General features: G+C 41.5%; 1 protein-coding gene across 1 annotated transcript in view; it reads left to right on the top strand.

The window, feature by feature from the left end:
- Window positions 1–3,558: 3,558 nt before the first annotated feature.
- Window positions 3,559–14,175, top strand: part of IQUB (IQ motif and ubiquitin domain containing) — an 87,281-nt gene continuing 76,664 nt past the window's right edge. Inside the window, exons 1-2 of the mRNA XM_055421189.2 lie at window positions 3,559–3,668; window positions 13,261–13,676. Of these exons, the coding sequence (XP_055277164.2) occupies window positions 13,265–13,676 (412 nt within the window). The 5' untranslated portion in view covers window positions 3,559–3,668; window positions 13,261–13,264. The remainder of the gene's footprint in view (window positions 3,669–13,260; window positions 13,677–14,175) is intronic.

Genomic DNA, 14,175 nt, shown 5'->3' with positions numbered 1-14,175 from the left:
ATTTATGTCAATGTATGGCAAAACCAATACAATAATATAATTAGCCTCCAATTAAATAAATTTTTAAAAATAAAAATAAATGGAGTATTTCCCCAGACCCATTGAACGATTTACAGAATACACAGTATATATCTGTGTGTGTCTTAGTCACTCAGTCGTGTCTGATTCTTTGCTACCCTGTGGACTGTAGCTCGCCACCAGGCTCCTCTGTCCATGGAATATTTCAATCAAGAATACTGGAGTGTGTTGCCATTCCCTTCTCCAGAGGATCTTCCCGACCCAGGGATTGAATCTGGGTATCCTGCATGGCAGGCAGATTCTTTTCCATCTGAGCAACCAGGGAAACCCGGTATAGAGTAGGAAATGGAACCCCACTCCAGTATTCTTGCCTGGAAAATTCCATTGGCAGAGGAGCCTGGCGAGCTGCAGTCCATGGAGTCCCAGATAGTCAGACACAACTCAGCACACCAAAAATCTGAAAGAACTTAGATTTCAAACACTTCTGTCCCTTAAGTTTTCAGAAAAGGGACTATGTATTTCTAGCCTCTTAAGCTCACGAAGGTATTTTGATACAAATTCAGTTCATAATAATAATTTCCAAAGGATAATTTTCAGGTCCTTGGCCTAAATTCTTCTAATGCTTTTTTTCTCTAATTCAATCATTTACATCAAAATATATTTTAGCCTGATGTAACAATGGGAATATTTTGAAATGCTTGATTTCATAAAGCCACTAGATGGCATCTTTGTAAAAATAAAAGAAATTTAAAAGAAATGTTTATTGAATAAATAAAGGCTGAGATAAAAGCGGATTCCTATTTCATGAGAAACAGTGGTAAGTTATTTTGGGCAATAAATCCTGAGAAAACTGCATAGATTTATTGTGAAAAGTAAAATGGAAAATGGTATTTTGAGTTACCTTTCCATCTCCAGAACTGAGAGTCTTTTTCTGATTGGGTGTTTTCAGCTTGCATTTACATTTATTTTGTATAACCAAACAATCATATACTTGTGTATGTATGTATGTATGTGTGTATATATATATCAGTTCAGTTCAGTCACTCAGTCATGTCCAGCTCTTTGCAACCCCATGAATCACAGCACACCAGGCCTCCCTGTCCATCGCCAACTCCTGGATTTCACTCAAACTCATGTCCATCAAGTCGGTGATGCCATCCAGCCATCTCATCCTCTGTCGTCCCCTTCTCCTCCTGCCCCCAATCCCTCCCAACATCAGAGTCTTTTCCAATGAGTCAACTCTTCGCATGAGGTGTCCAAAGTATTGGAGTTTCAGCTTTAGCATCAGTCCTTCCAATGAACACCCAGGACTGATCTCCTTTAGAATGGACTGGTTGGATCTCCTTGTGTATACACAAATACATTTATGTGTACGTGTGTGATTTTGATGTGCTTTGCAACCTATGTAGACTACCTGGGAAGCCTACCAATTAAGTTAGGCTTATATTGTAAAACTGAGTTGTATAAGATTGCCTCCATCAGTTCAGTTCGGTTGCTCAGTTGTGTCCAACTCTTTGCAACCCGATGCACCGCACGCCAGGCCTCCCTGTCTATTACCAACTCCCGTAGTCCACCAAACCCATGTCCATTGAGTCAGTGATGCCATCCAACCATCTCATCCTCTGTCCTCCCCTTCTTATCCTGCCCTCAATCTTTCCCAGCATTAGGGTCTTTTCACATGAGTCAGCTCTTTGCATCAGGTGGCCAAAGTATTGGAGTTTTAGCTTCAACATCAGTCCTGCCAATGAACACCCAGGTCTGATCTCCTTTAAGATGGACTGGTTGGATCTCCTTGCAGTCCAAGGAACTCTCAAGAGTCTTCTCCAACACCACAGTTCAAAAGCATCAATTCTTTCGCGATCAGCTTGCTTTATAGTCCAATTCTCACATCCATGCATGACTACTGGAAAAACCATAGCCTTTACTAGATGGACCTTTGTTGACAAAGTAATGTCTCTGCTTTTCAATATGCTGTCTAGGTGGGTCATAACTTTCCATCCAAGAAGTAAGTGTCTTTTAATTTCATGGCTGCAATCACCATCTACAGTGGTTCTAGAGCCCAGAAAAATAAAGTCAGCCACTGTTTCCACTGTTTCCCCATCTATTTGCCATGAAGTGATGGGACTGAATGCCATGATCTTAGATTTCTGAATGTTGAGCTTCAAGCCAACTTTTTCACTCTCCCCTTACACTTTCATCAAGAAGCTCTTTAGTTCCTCTTCACTTTCTGCCATTAGGGTGGTGTCATCTGCATATCTGAGGTTATTGATATTTTTCCCGGCAATCTCGATTAGTAAGAAATAACACAATAAATGTTAGCTATTATGAAGCACGTGAGGTATTTTTTGCTAAATTTACATTAAAAATAAAATTGATCCTTTCCCTCATGTGCTTCTTTAAAAACCTATAAATTCAACTGAAGGAATTTATAGTGATAGAAAATAATTCTTTTATAACCCAGTGATTAACAATAGCTTTGCTTCTTCAGATTTAAAAGAGGAATTATTTAATAGCGCTTATCTCCCTTTTCTCTTTGGCTGCCAGGGAAGCAAGAGCCAAGTTTCAAGTTTAACTAAAGCAAGTAGGCACCTGCTGTTGTACCTGCCTTGGTCTTCACTCTCATTTCATAGTTATATTTCCTCTAACCTTGATTTTTCATAAAGGGCAGATTGATGTCAGTATTTGTTTTGGAGAATCGTGCCATTTCACAAGTTTGAAAAGACATCTTAGAGAGTGGTTACAGTGAGAACCACTTTGCTGCTGCTGCTGCTGCTAAGTCGCGTTAGTCGTGTCCGACTCTGTGCAACCCCATAGACTGTAGCCCACCAGGCTCCCCCGTCCCTGGGATTCTCCAGGCAAGAACACTGGAGTGGGTTGGCATTTCCTTCTCCAATGCAAGAAAGTGAAAGTGAAGTCGCTCAGTCGTGTCCGACTCTTAGCGACCCCATGGACTGCTTTAGTATCTAGCTGATCGCCGAAGAATTGATGCTTTTGAACTGTGGTGCTGGAGAAGACTCTTGAGAGTCCCTTGGACTGCAAGGGGATCGAATCAGTCCATTCTAAAGGAGATCAATCCTGGGTGTTCATTGGAAGGACTGATGCTAATGCTGAAACCCCAATACTTTGGCCACCTCATGCGACGAGTTGACTCACTGGAAAAGACTCTGATGCTGGGAAAGGTTGGGGGCGGGAGGAGAAGGGGACGACAGAGAATGAGATGGCTGCATGGCATCACCGCCTCTGTGGACATGAGTTTGAGTGAACTCCGGGAGTTGGTGATGGACAGGGAGGCCTGGCGTGCTGTGATTCATGGGGTCGCAGAGTCGGACACGACTGAGCGACTGAACGGAACTGAACTGAATGAGGAGGTAAGAATCCGCTTCTCTCCCTCGCCCCGCCCCTCCCTCGGCCTCATTCCCTCTCTCCGCCCCTTCTCTCCCTGGCTCCGCCCCTCCGGTCTGTCTTCCCGATCCCCCCACCCTTCCAGCTCGGGGACCGCCTCTTCTCGCGGGAACTGTGTCCTAGTGGGAGGGGGTGATACCAGGGCCGTTGCTAGGAAACGGCCGGTAACAGAATTCGGCAAGTGTGCACTCCGCTTTCTTGGAGCCGGGAGAACCGTTTCCACTCGAGTAACTGCGTTTCTTGGTCAGGTAGGAGGCTAGGTTCTGGCTGTCCTCTACTGGCCAGATCCCTAGACCAACTCTGAGTGGGTGGCTAAGGCGCCGGACTCCGAGGGCTCTGTGAGGAGTGCTGAAGCAGCCTGGGCCCTGGGGACTGGCCAGTCCGGAATGTTCCACCTTTGCCTAAAAACCTTTGCAAAGCATCCCATCTTTCTTGGTTCCTTTTCTGGCTCCGGATCTATAATTTGGGAATGGAAGTAGCAGCATCAGTCTAGGAGGTTACCTCACGTCCAACCCCAAGTGGTTATCATGGTTAATAATAGAGAAGCAAGACGTGTGTGCCACCCAGGTTTCCTATTAAAAACCGTTTTGCCATCTTTGTGGCCGTTTACAGTTTTTAGTAAGTAGAGCGCTTCCAGACTATCCTCTTTCACTTCTCTCCACCTAAGGTCTTTGCTGCGCCTCTTAAAATACTTAAAAACTCAACGAGGCTATTTGGTAGAAGGCAAAGCTGGATCCTTGTCTTACTACTTAAGCTTAGATATATCAACGAAATATACATTGTAGGTGAAACGGGAACGTTTTTGTATGCAGTCAGTATTTTTTCTTTTTAAACAGTTTTTAAAAGATGATAACATTTACGTTTGAATACATAATAATACAGTAAAGAGAATGAACAGTGAAAATCTGCCTTCCACGCATGTTCCCCAACTCCCTGCCCTCCAGTTCACCTTCCAGTGTATTCTGAACATATACAAATATCTGTAACATTGTATATAGTGGCATGTGCTTTTGTTGGAAGTCATTGAAAGGACATGACCGTGGGTTTACTTACTACCCATGTGGGCAATTGGAGACTCTTTCCCCCTCTCATCCTCGGAATGTAAAGTCCCCATCCTTCCTGAACTGGGGATGTGCTACTGAGACCAATGAAACTGTGTACCATGACTGAATCCAGTTCAGTTCCGTTCAGTCGCTCAGTTGTGTCCAACTCTTTGCGAACCCATGAACTGCAGCACGCCAGGCCTCCCTGTCCACCACCAACTCCCAGAGTTCACCCAAACTCATGTGCATCGAGTCTGTGATGCTATCTAGCCATCTCATTCTCTGTCGTCCCCTTCTCCCTCAGCCCCCAATCCCTCCCAGCATCAGAGTCTTTTCCAGTGAGTCAACTCGTCGCATGAGGTGGCCAAAGTATTGGAGTTTCAGCCTCAGCATCAGCACTTCCAATGAACGCCCAGGACTGGTCTCCTTTAGAATGGACTGGTTGGATCTCCTTGCAGTCCAAAGGACTCTCAAGAATCTTCTCCAACACCACAGTTCAAAAGCATCAATTCTTCAGCACTCAGCCTTCTTCACCGTCCAACTCTCATATCCATACAAGACCACTGGAAAAACCATAGCCTTGACTAGATGGATCTTTGTTGGCAAAGTAATATCTCTGCTTTTAAATATGCTGTCTAGGTTGGTCATAACTTTCCTCCCAAGGAGTAAACATCTTTTAATTTCATGGCTGAACTCACCATCTCCAGTGATTTAGGAGCCCCCCAAAATAAAGTCTGACACTGTTAGCACTGTTTACCCATCTATTTCCCATGAAGTGATGGGACCAGATGCGATGATCTTAGTTTTCTGAATGTTGAACTTTAAGCCAGCTTTTCACTCTCCTCTTTCACCTTCATTAAGAGGCTTTTTAGTTCTTCTTCACTTTCTGCCATAAGGGTGGTGTCATCTGCATATCTCAGGTTATTGATATTTCTCCTGGCAATCTTGATTCCAGCTTGTGCTTCTTGCAGCCCAGCATTTCTCATGAACCCAGTTAAGTTCTCAAAAACTCTTAGAATTTTGGTGGTGGATGTTGAGATTTACTCTCTTTAGGCTGTCCAAGTCAATCCTCTTTGTAAGTTTCCTTGCCACTTAACAGTCTGAAGTGGTCTGCCTCTTTCTTCAGTTATCCTTACCCGCTGTATACCGGGCTTACTTTCTACTTTACCCAGAGAATTCTAGAGGTTCGAACCAAGAGCTTTGTTTTTTTCACTTAAGGAAACCATACAGTAAGTAGCCTTTAGAATTGGCTTCTTCATTTAGCATAATTCATTGGAGATTCACCCATGTTGTTTTATCAGTGGTTTATTCCTTTTTATTGATGGGTGGTATTCCATTTTATGAATGTATCATAGTATCTTTATTCATTCCTCAGCTAAGGAATGTTTGTGTTGTTTCCTGTCTTTGGTGATTAAAAATAAAACCTTTAATAACTTTTGTGTTAGAGATTCCTTTGTGACTTAGGGGTAAAGAATCGGCCTCAATGCAGGAGCTGCTGGAGATCAGAGTTCGGCTGATCCCGGGGTGGAGAAGATCCTCTGGAGGAGGGCATGGCAATCCACTCCAGTATTCTTGCCTGGAGAATCCCATGGACAGAGGAGCCTGGCAGGCTACAGTCCATGGGGCCGCAAAGAATCGGACACGACTGAGCACGCACGCATGTGGAGGTTTTGCGTGATTGTAGTTTTTCATCCCACCTGAGTAAAGGATACAGAATTGCTGGGTCATATGATTAATATGTGTTTAATTTTACAAGAAAGCTGACAGTTACCTTAAATGCTATATCCATTTTCATTTTCACTATGAAGATACAAGAGTTTTCCTCTCATATTTATACTCACTGGTTATTGTTGGGCTGAAATTATTTTTGGAATAGTTTGGAATCTCATTGTGTTTTGAAGTTTCATTTCTCCACTGACTAGTGATATGGAACATCTTTTCATGTGATTGTCCTCAGGGTCAGGTTTAGGGAGAGGAAACTGAGGCAATTAGATTGAAAATTTTAGGTGGCATTTATTCTCAGGCACAAAAATACATATGGGTCAGAGCAGATGCCTCCTTTGTCTCAGTCTTGTCCTGGCCCTGCTTATTTGTGTTTTTGTGTATATTCTTTGGTGCCGGATCTGTTTAAGTCTTTTACTCATTTTTTTTTTTTCACTTTTTTTTTTCTTACTATTGAGTTTTGAGAATTCTGTATTTATTCTGGATCAAGCTCGTGGTTAGTTGCTTAGTCATGTCCAACTCTTTGTGACTCCATGGACTGTATCTCCTCTGTCCATGGGATTTCCCAGGCAAGAATGCTAGAGTGGGTAGCCATTCCCTTCTCCAGGTGATCTTCCTGACCCAGGGATGGAATGCATGTCTCCTGCACTGCAGGTGGATTCTTTACCATCTGAGCCATAAGGGATGCCCCCATATATTCTGGATACGAGTCTTTTATGAAATGAGTTTTGCAAAAAATTACATCCGAGTGTATGGTTTGACTTGATTCTAGTTGTCTATTTTGAATAGCAGAAGTTCTTGATTTGTTCAGTTCAGTTCAGTCGCTCAGTCGTGTCCGACTCTCCGCAACCCCATGAATCACAGCACGCCAGGACTCCTTGTCCATCACCAACTCCCAGAGTTCACTAAAACTCATGTCCACAGAGTGGGTGATGCCATCCAGCCATCTAATTCTCTGTCGTCCCCTTCTCCTGCTGCCCCCAACCTTTCCCAGCATCAGAGTCTTTTCCAGTGAGTAAACTCGTCGCATGAGGTGGCCAAAGTATTGGAGTTTTAGCTTTAGCATCAGTCCTTCCAATGAACACCCAGGATTGATCTCCTTTAGAATGGACTGGTTGGATCTCCTTGCAGTCCAAGGGACTCTCAAGAATCTTCTCCAACACCACAGTTCAAAAGCATCAATTCTTCGGCGATCAGCTTTCTTCACAGTCCAACTCTCACATCCATACATGACCACGGAAAAAACCATAGCCTTGAATAGATGGACCTTTGTTGGCAAAGTAATGTCTCTGCTTTTTAATATACTATCAAGGTTGATCATAACTTTCCTTCCAAGGAGTAAGCGTCTTTTAATTTCATGGCTGCAGTCCGCATCTGCAGTGATTTTGGAGTCCAAAAAAATAAAGTCTGACACTGTTTCCACTGTTTCCCCATCTATTTCCCATGAAGTGATGGGACCAGATGCCATGATCTTTGTTTTCTGAATGTTGAGCTTCAAGCCAACCTTTTCACTCTCCTCTTTCACTTTCATCAAGAGGCTTTTTAGTTCCTCTTCACTTTCTGCCATGAGGGTAGTGTCATCTGCATATCTGAGGTTATTGATATTTCTCCTGGCAATCTTGATTCCAACTTGTGCTTCTTCCAGCCCAGCGTTCCTCATGATGTACTCTGCATATAAGTTAAATAAGCAAGGTGACAATATACAGACTTGATGCACTCCTTTTCCTATTTGGAACCAGTGTGTTGTTCCATGTACAGTTTTGACTGTTGCTCCCTGACCTGCATACAGGTTTCTCAAGAGGCAGGTCAGGTGGTCTGGTATTCTCATCTCTTTTAGAATTTTCCACAGTTTATTGTGATCCACACAGTCAAAGGCTTTGGCATAGTCAATGAAGCAGAAATAGATGTTTTTCTGAAACTCTCTTGCTTTCTCCATGATCCAGCGAATGTTGGCAATTTGATCTCTGGTGCCTCTGCCTTTTCTAAAACCTGCTTGAACGTCTGGGAGTTCACGGTTCACATATTGCTGAAGCCTGGCTTGGAGAATTTTGAGCATGACTTTACTAGCGTGTGAGATGAGTGCAATTGTGCGGAAGTTTGAGCATTCTTTGGCATTGCCTTTCTTTGGGATTGGAATGAAGACTGACCTCTTCCATTCCTGTGGCCACTGCTGAGTTTTCCAAATTTGCTGGCATATTGAGTGCAGCACTTTCACAGCATCATCTTTCAAGATTTGAAATAGCTCAACTGGAATTCCATCCCCTCCACTAGCTTTGTTCGTAGTGATGCTTTCTAAGGCCCACTTGACTTCACATTCCAAGATGTCTGGCTGTAGGTCAGTGATCACATTATCGTGACTATCTTGGTCATGATGATCTTTTTTGTACAGTTCTTCTGTGTATTCTTGCCACCTCTTCTTAATATCTTCTGCTTCTGTTAGGTCCATACAATTTCTGTCCTTTATTGAGCCCATCTTTGCATGAAATGTTCCCTTGGAATCTCTAATTTTCTTGAAAAGATCTCTTGTTTTTCCTATTGTTGTTTTCCTCTATTTCTTTGCATTGATCACTGAGGAAGGCTTTCTTATCTCTCCTAGCTATTCTTTGGAACTCTGCATTCAGATGCTTATATCTTTCCTTTTCTCCTTTGCTTTTCACTTCTCTTCTTTTCACAGCTCTTTGTAAGGCCTCCTCAGACAGCCATTTTGCTTTTTTGCATTTCTTTTCCATGGGGATGTTCTTGGTCCCTGTCTCCTGTACAATGTCACGAACCTCCATCCAGAGTTCATCAGGCAGTCTATCAATCAGATCTAGTCCCTTAAATCTGTCTCTCACTTCCACTGTATAATCATAAGGGATTTGATTTAGGTCATATCTGAATGGTCTAGTGGTTCTCCCTACTTCAATTTAAGTCTGAATTTGGCAATAAGGAGTTCATGATCTGAGCCACATTCAGCTCCTTTTCTTGTGTTTGCTAACTGTATAGAGCTTCTCCATCTTTGGCTGCAAAGAATATAATCAATCTGATTTCGGTGTTGACCATCTGGTGATGTCCATGTGTAGAACCTACTCTTGTGTTGTTGGAAGAGGGTGTTTGCTATGACCAGTGCATTCTCTTGACAAAACTCTGTTAGCCTTTGCCCTACTTCATTCCATGCTCCAAGGCCAAATTTGCCTGTTTCTCCAGGTGTCTCTTGACTTCCTACTTTTGCATTCCAGTCCCCTATAATGAAAAGGACATCTTTTTTGGGTGTTAGTTCTAAAAGGTCTTGTAGGTCTTCATAGAACTGTTCAACTTCGGCTTCTTCAGCGTTACTGGTTGGGTCATAGGCCTGGATTACTGTAATATTGAATGGTTTGCCTTGGAAACTAACAGAAATCATTCTGTCATTTTTAAGATTGCATCCAAGTACTGCATTTTGGACTCTTTTGTTGACCATGATGGCTACTCCATTTCTTCTAAGGGATTCCTGCCCACAGTAGTAGATAATAATGGTCATCTGAGTTAAATTCACCCATTCCAGTCCATTTTAGTTCACTGATTCCTAGAATGTCGATGTTCAATCTTGCCATCTCCTGTTTGACCACTTCCAATTTGCCTTGATTCATGGACCTAACTTCAGGTTCCTATGCAATGCTGCTCTTTACAGCACCGGACCTTGGTTCTATCACTGGTCACATCCACAACTGGGTATTGGTTTTGCTTTTGCTCCCTCCCTTCATTCCTTCTAGAGTTATTTGTCCACTGAGCTCCAGTAGCATACTGGGCACCTACCAACCTGGGGAATTCCTCATTCAGTGTCCTATCGTTTTGCCCTTTGATACTGTTCATGGGGTTCTCAAGGCAAGTATACTGAAGTGGTTTGCCATTCCCTTCTCCAGTGGACCACATTTGGCTGTGGTCCATGTGATCAGATCGACTAGTTTCCTGTGATTATGATTTCAGTTTGTCTGCCCTCTGATGCCCCCTCGCAATACCTACCATCTTATTTGGGTTTCTCTTACCTTGGGCGTGGGATATCTCTTCACAGCTGCTTCAAGAAAGCGTAGCCGCTGTACCTTACCTTGGATGAGGGGTATCTCATCCAAAGTAAGGTGATTTGTTACTATTGCTTGATTTGTTACTATTGCCATTTAGAAGATGCCATCTTGGCCATTTTTTGTAGGGAGAATGACCCACCAGATAGAAAGCATTACGTCAGATTCTCCAAAAAGGGCAGATAATTATGTTGCTAGGAGTTGAGCCTTCTTTATGCTGCTTTCTTTCTAATCAGGGGACTAAACTTTGTTATAGGAGAAAAAAAATCCAAAGGAAGATTTCTTTTGTGTGTGTGGGTGACAGCCTGAAGAGGTTTCTTGAACTTCTTAAAAACTTATTCAACTTTGTCTCATTTCATTTTTTTCCTCCTTAATTTTCTGGAATTTTAAAACTTTATTTCAGTTCTTTTATTGGTTCTTGAAACTTAACTATGCATATTTACTTTAACAGTATCTTTGATAAAGGCTGCTGCTGCTGCTGCTAAGTCACTTTAGTCGTGTCCGACTCTGTGCGACCCCATAGACGGCAGCCCATCAGGCTCCCCCGTCCCTGGGATTCTCCAGGCAAGAACACTGGAGTGGGTTGCCATTTCCTTCTCCGATGTCTGAAAGTGAAAAGTGAAAGTGATCGTGTCTGACCCTTAGCGACCCCACGGACTGCAGCCTACCAGGCTCCTCCATCCATGGGATTTTCTAGGCAAGAGTACTGCAGTGGCTTGCCATTGCCTTCTCCTGATTAAGGCTATCATGTCTCAATTTTGTAAACAGTATAAGGAATTGATTCTCATCTTTCCCTTCCCAGTTACCTGTTATTAGTGTCTCATATTTTAATTTTCTGCTGTTTTTATTTTATGTTGACAGTATTTACTTGGGTTTACCCATAGATTTATGATTTATTTGTTTGCCTTTCCTTCTTGCACTTGGCCCATTTTACTCCTCAAGCGTATCCTTTAAAAGTTCCTTTACAGCAGATATCTTGGTGATAACTTGCTTGTAAATGTTTCTGTTTTTCTCCTTTAAATGTAGTTTTGCTTGGTGTACAATTCTGGGTTGATAGTTGCCTTCTTTTAATTGGTCCATTATTGCCTTGACTTCTATTTTTCTAATGAGAAATTTATAATGATTTATTTTTCTTTCCTTTTCATTAATGCCACCAGATTAATATGACTAAAAAGATGATGGTATGTCCTTTATCACCGTTTGTTTTTCGGCTCTTGTCTTTGTTATTCCATAATTTAGTTATGACACGTAACTATATACATAATTATAACATTGCTATAATTTATAGATTTAATCATTTCTATTTATCATGTTAGGTATATTTTTATATTGTGCTTCCTGGACCTGTAGATTCATATTTTTAATTAGTTAAAAAATTTTTTCAGCCATTAGATTTTAAAATATTTTCTTTCTTTATTTTCTTCTAGGACTCCAATTTGCTATATGCCAGATCAGGGGCTGGCAGACTTTTTTGAAAAGGGCTTCACAGGCCACAGGCAGTCTCTGTTTTACACTCTTTTTTGTTTTTTAACAGTACAAAGTTATTCTTAGCTCAAAGCAAGATATTAATAAATGCTTAGCAGAAATATATACTAGACTTTGTTTCTTTTTTTCATGGCCCTTAATCTCTTCTATTTTTCATATCTTATCTCTTTGCAACATTCTGTATAAAATCTTTCCATTTATCTTCCAGTTTACTGATTCTCTCTTCAGCTTTAATTCTGTATTCATTAAATTCAACAAGTATACATTTTTATTCCAGATATTCTCTTTTGTTTTTTTAACTTTTCTTTTTTTTTAAATTTTTTCTACATAAGGATCTATGTTTAAAGTAGAAGTTCCAAACACAGCTTTCCCATCTCACTACCGTTTCAAGTTTCAGTCTTCCCTGTGCTGCTGCCACAGCAATCAGCCTCAAGTCCACCTTCCCATCCCTTCTTCCTGGCAGCGTCTATAGGCAGGCTCCGGCCACCCTGGGTCCTCAGTGCTCTGATCCAGCTCCTGCCTCTGAAGCCTGGCTCTGGGAGGCTCTGGCTCACCCTGGCCCAACCTCCCGTATACTCTCACACTGACTCCCAAGCCAAAGCCCTTGGTGGCTGTGGTTAAGGCCCGAGTGAGCTCCAAGATCAACCCACATTTGTTTGTTGATGTGTGTGTTTTGTGGGCAGAGGTCACTGGACACCTCTGCTAGAGTTTGTGAGAGTAAAGCTGTATAGAGTGTGTGTGTGTGTTAGTCGCTCAGTTGTGTCCAATTCTTTGCGACCCCATGGTCTGTTCATGGAATTCTCTAGGAAGGAATACTGGAGTGGGTTGCCATTCCCTTCTCCAGGGGTCTTCCTGACCCAGGGATCGAACCCAGGTCTCCCGCATTGCAGGCAGATTCTTTACCATATGAGCTACCAGGGAAGCCCAGTGTATACTTTCCCGCATATAGTTGCTATGGAGATAACAGGTTTCTTGACGCTTTATTCAGTTGTAACGCAGAAGCATAAATCCTGTGTTAGTTTTGTATTAAAAAAAAAAAAAAAGGGTTATAGAGACCTCGCTGGTGATCCAGTGGCAAAGACTCTATGCCCCAGTGCACAGGGCCTGGGTTTGATGCCTGGCTGGGGACCTAGACTCTGCATGCTACAACTAAGAGTTCGAATGCCACAACTAAAAGATCCCACATGCCACAACTAAAAAGACCCTGTGCTGCCAAATAAATACATAAATATTTTAGAAAGAGTTATTGAAAAAATTTTTCACAAGAAGAATTGGTCATTGAATTAGAGATTTAGAATGTTTTAAAATTATTTTCTTCACAGAAGATTTCTCTCAAGTTGTGTTTTTAGGTTCTCATTTTGGTATACATTTTTACTTTCTGCGGTGTTTTAATTAAAAATTCAATGTTTTTTACCCAATGCCATTACTAAGAGAATATTTAAATATATAATTATAGTATATTATAAGCATTACTGTATACCAGCAATTAATTTCATATTTGGTGTAGAAGTTTTATGTGTAGTGAATATATTTATTTATTTATTTCAATTCAGGACAATGTCTGACCAGGAGGAAGAAGCTGATTCTCAGAATGCTGTTGACTCATCAAAAGAAAGAGAGGATGTTTTGGGGTCTATCAATATTCCAGTTCCCTCGGAAGAGGTTCCGGAGTCTGATCAAACTGAAGACTATGACTCTGAACTAGATCCATCTAGTGGAGGCCGTGAAAAACGCGTTGAGGACCTGAGTGACCAGAGCGTTTCAAGCCTGGAACTGAACGATGTCGAGCAACTCATGGACAACATTATGACAGCTGAAGGAGCTGAAGATGATGGAGGCTCTCTAGCGAAATCTGGGAGCGCAGTGCAGTCAGCCAGATCATATTCAAAAGCGTCTCTGACATTTATGGAAAAAGTAAAGGCTGTGAAGGAATCTCTGAGAATATCAACGAAAGATACTTTAGCAACAGGTATTACCAAGGGAAGACAGACTAATTACTATTTTTTTTTTGCCTTGATTTTTGTTTTTGTTTTTTGCTTGTCAATTTATTTTATACTTGATATTACTTTCCCACTCCCTTATCCTATTCTGTGGCTGAGCCACATGAATCTTTTAATTTTGTGTGAAGCTTCTCCTCTATGCTGCAGTATTTACTTTCCCTAAATAAAGGAAAATCAATAAATTCTAAAGTGATAGTTAATCTGTTTTTCCAAAATAAAATAGATCCTTTAAATGTTTAGGGAGAAATTTTTGAGTATAATTGTAATTATTTTGTGTGCCATTTTGGAATTCATTCAACAGGTGAGATGGGAACTTGACACTGTATTTTTCTAGTTTCTTCTGTAGTGCTCATTCCATATATCTTGTTGCTCTTAGGTATGTCCATATTTCTTAGTGTTAGCTTTATATTCAGCTTCAGAAAAGTCACTGTTGTCTTTCATTATGGATTAATATTAAAGACATAATGT

Source organism: Moschus berezovskii, chromosome 3 (genome assembly GCF_049115385.1).
Source record: "Moschus berezovskii isolate FMDL1 chromosome 3, NW_MosBer_1.0, whole genome shotgun sequence".
Lineage (NCBI taxonomy): Eukaryota > Metazoa > Chordata > Mammalia > Artiodactyla > Moschidae > Moschus > Moschus berezovskii.
This window is presented reverse-complemented; position numbering and strand designations above follow the sequence as displayed.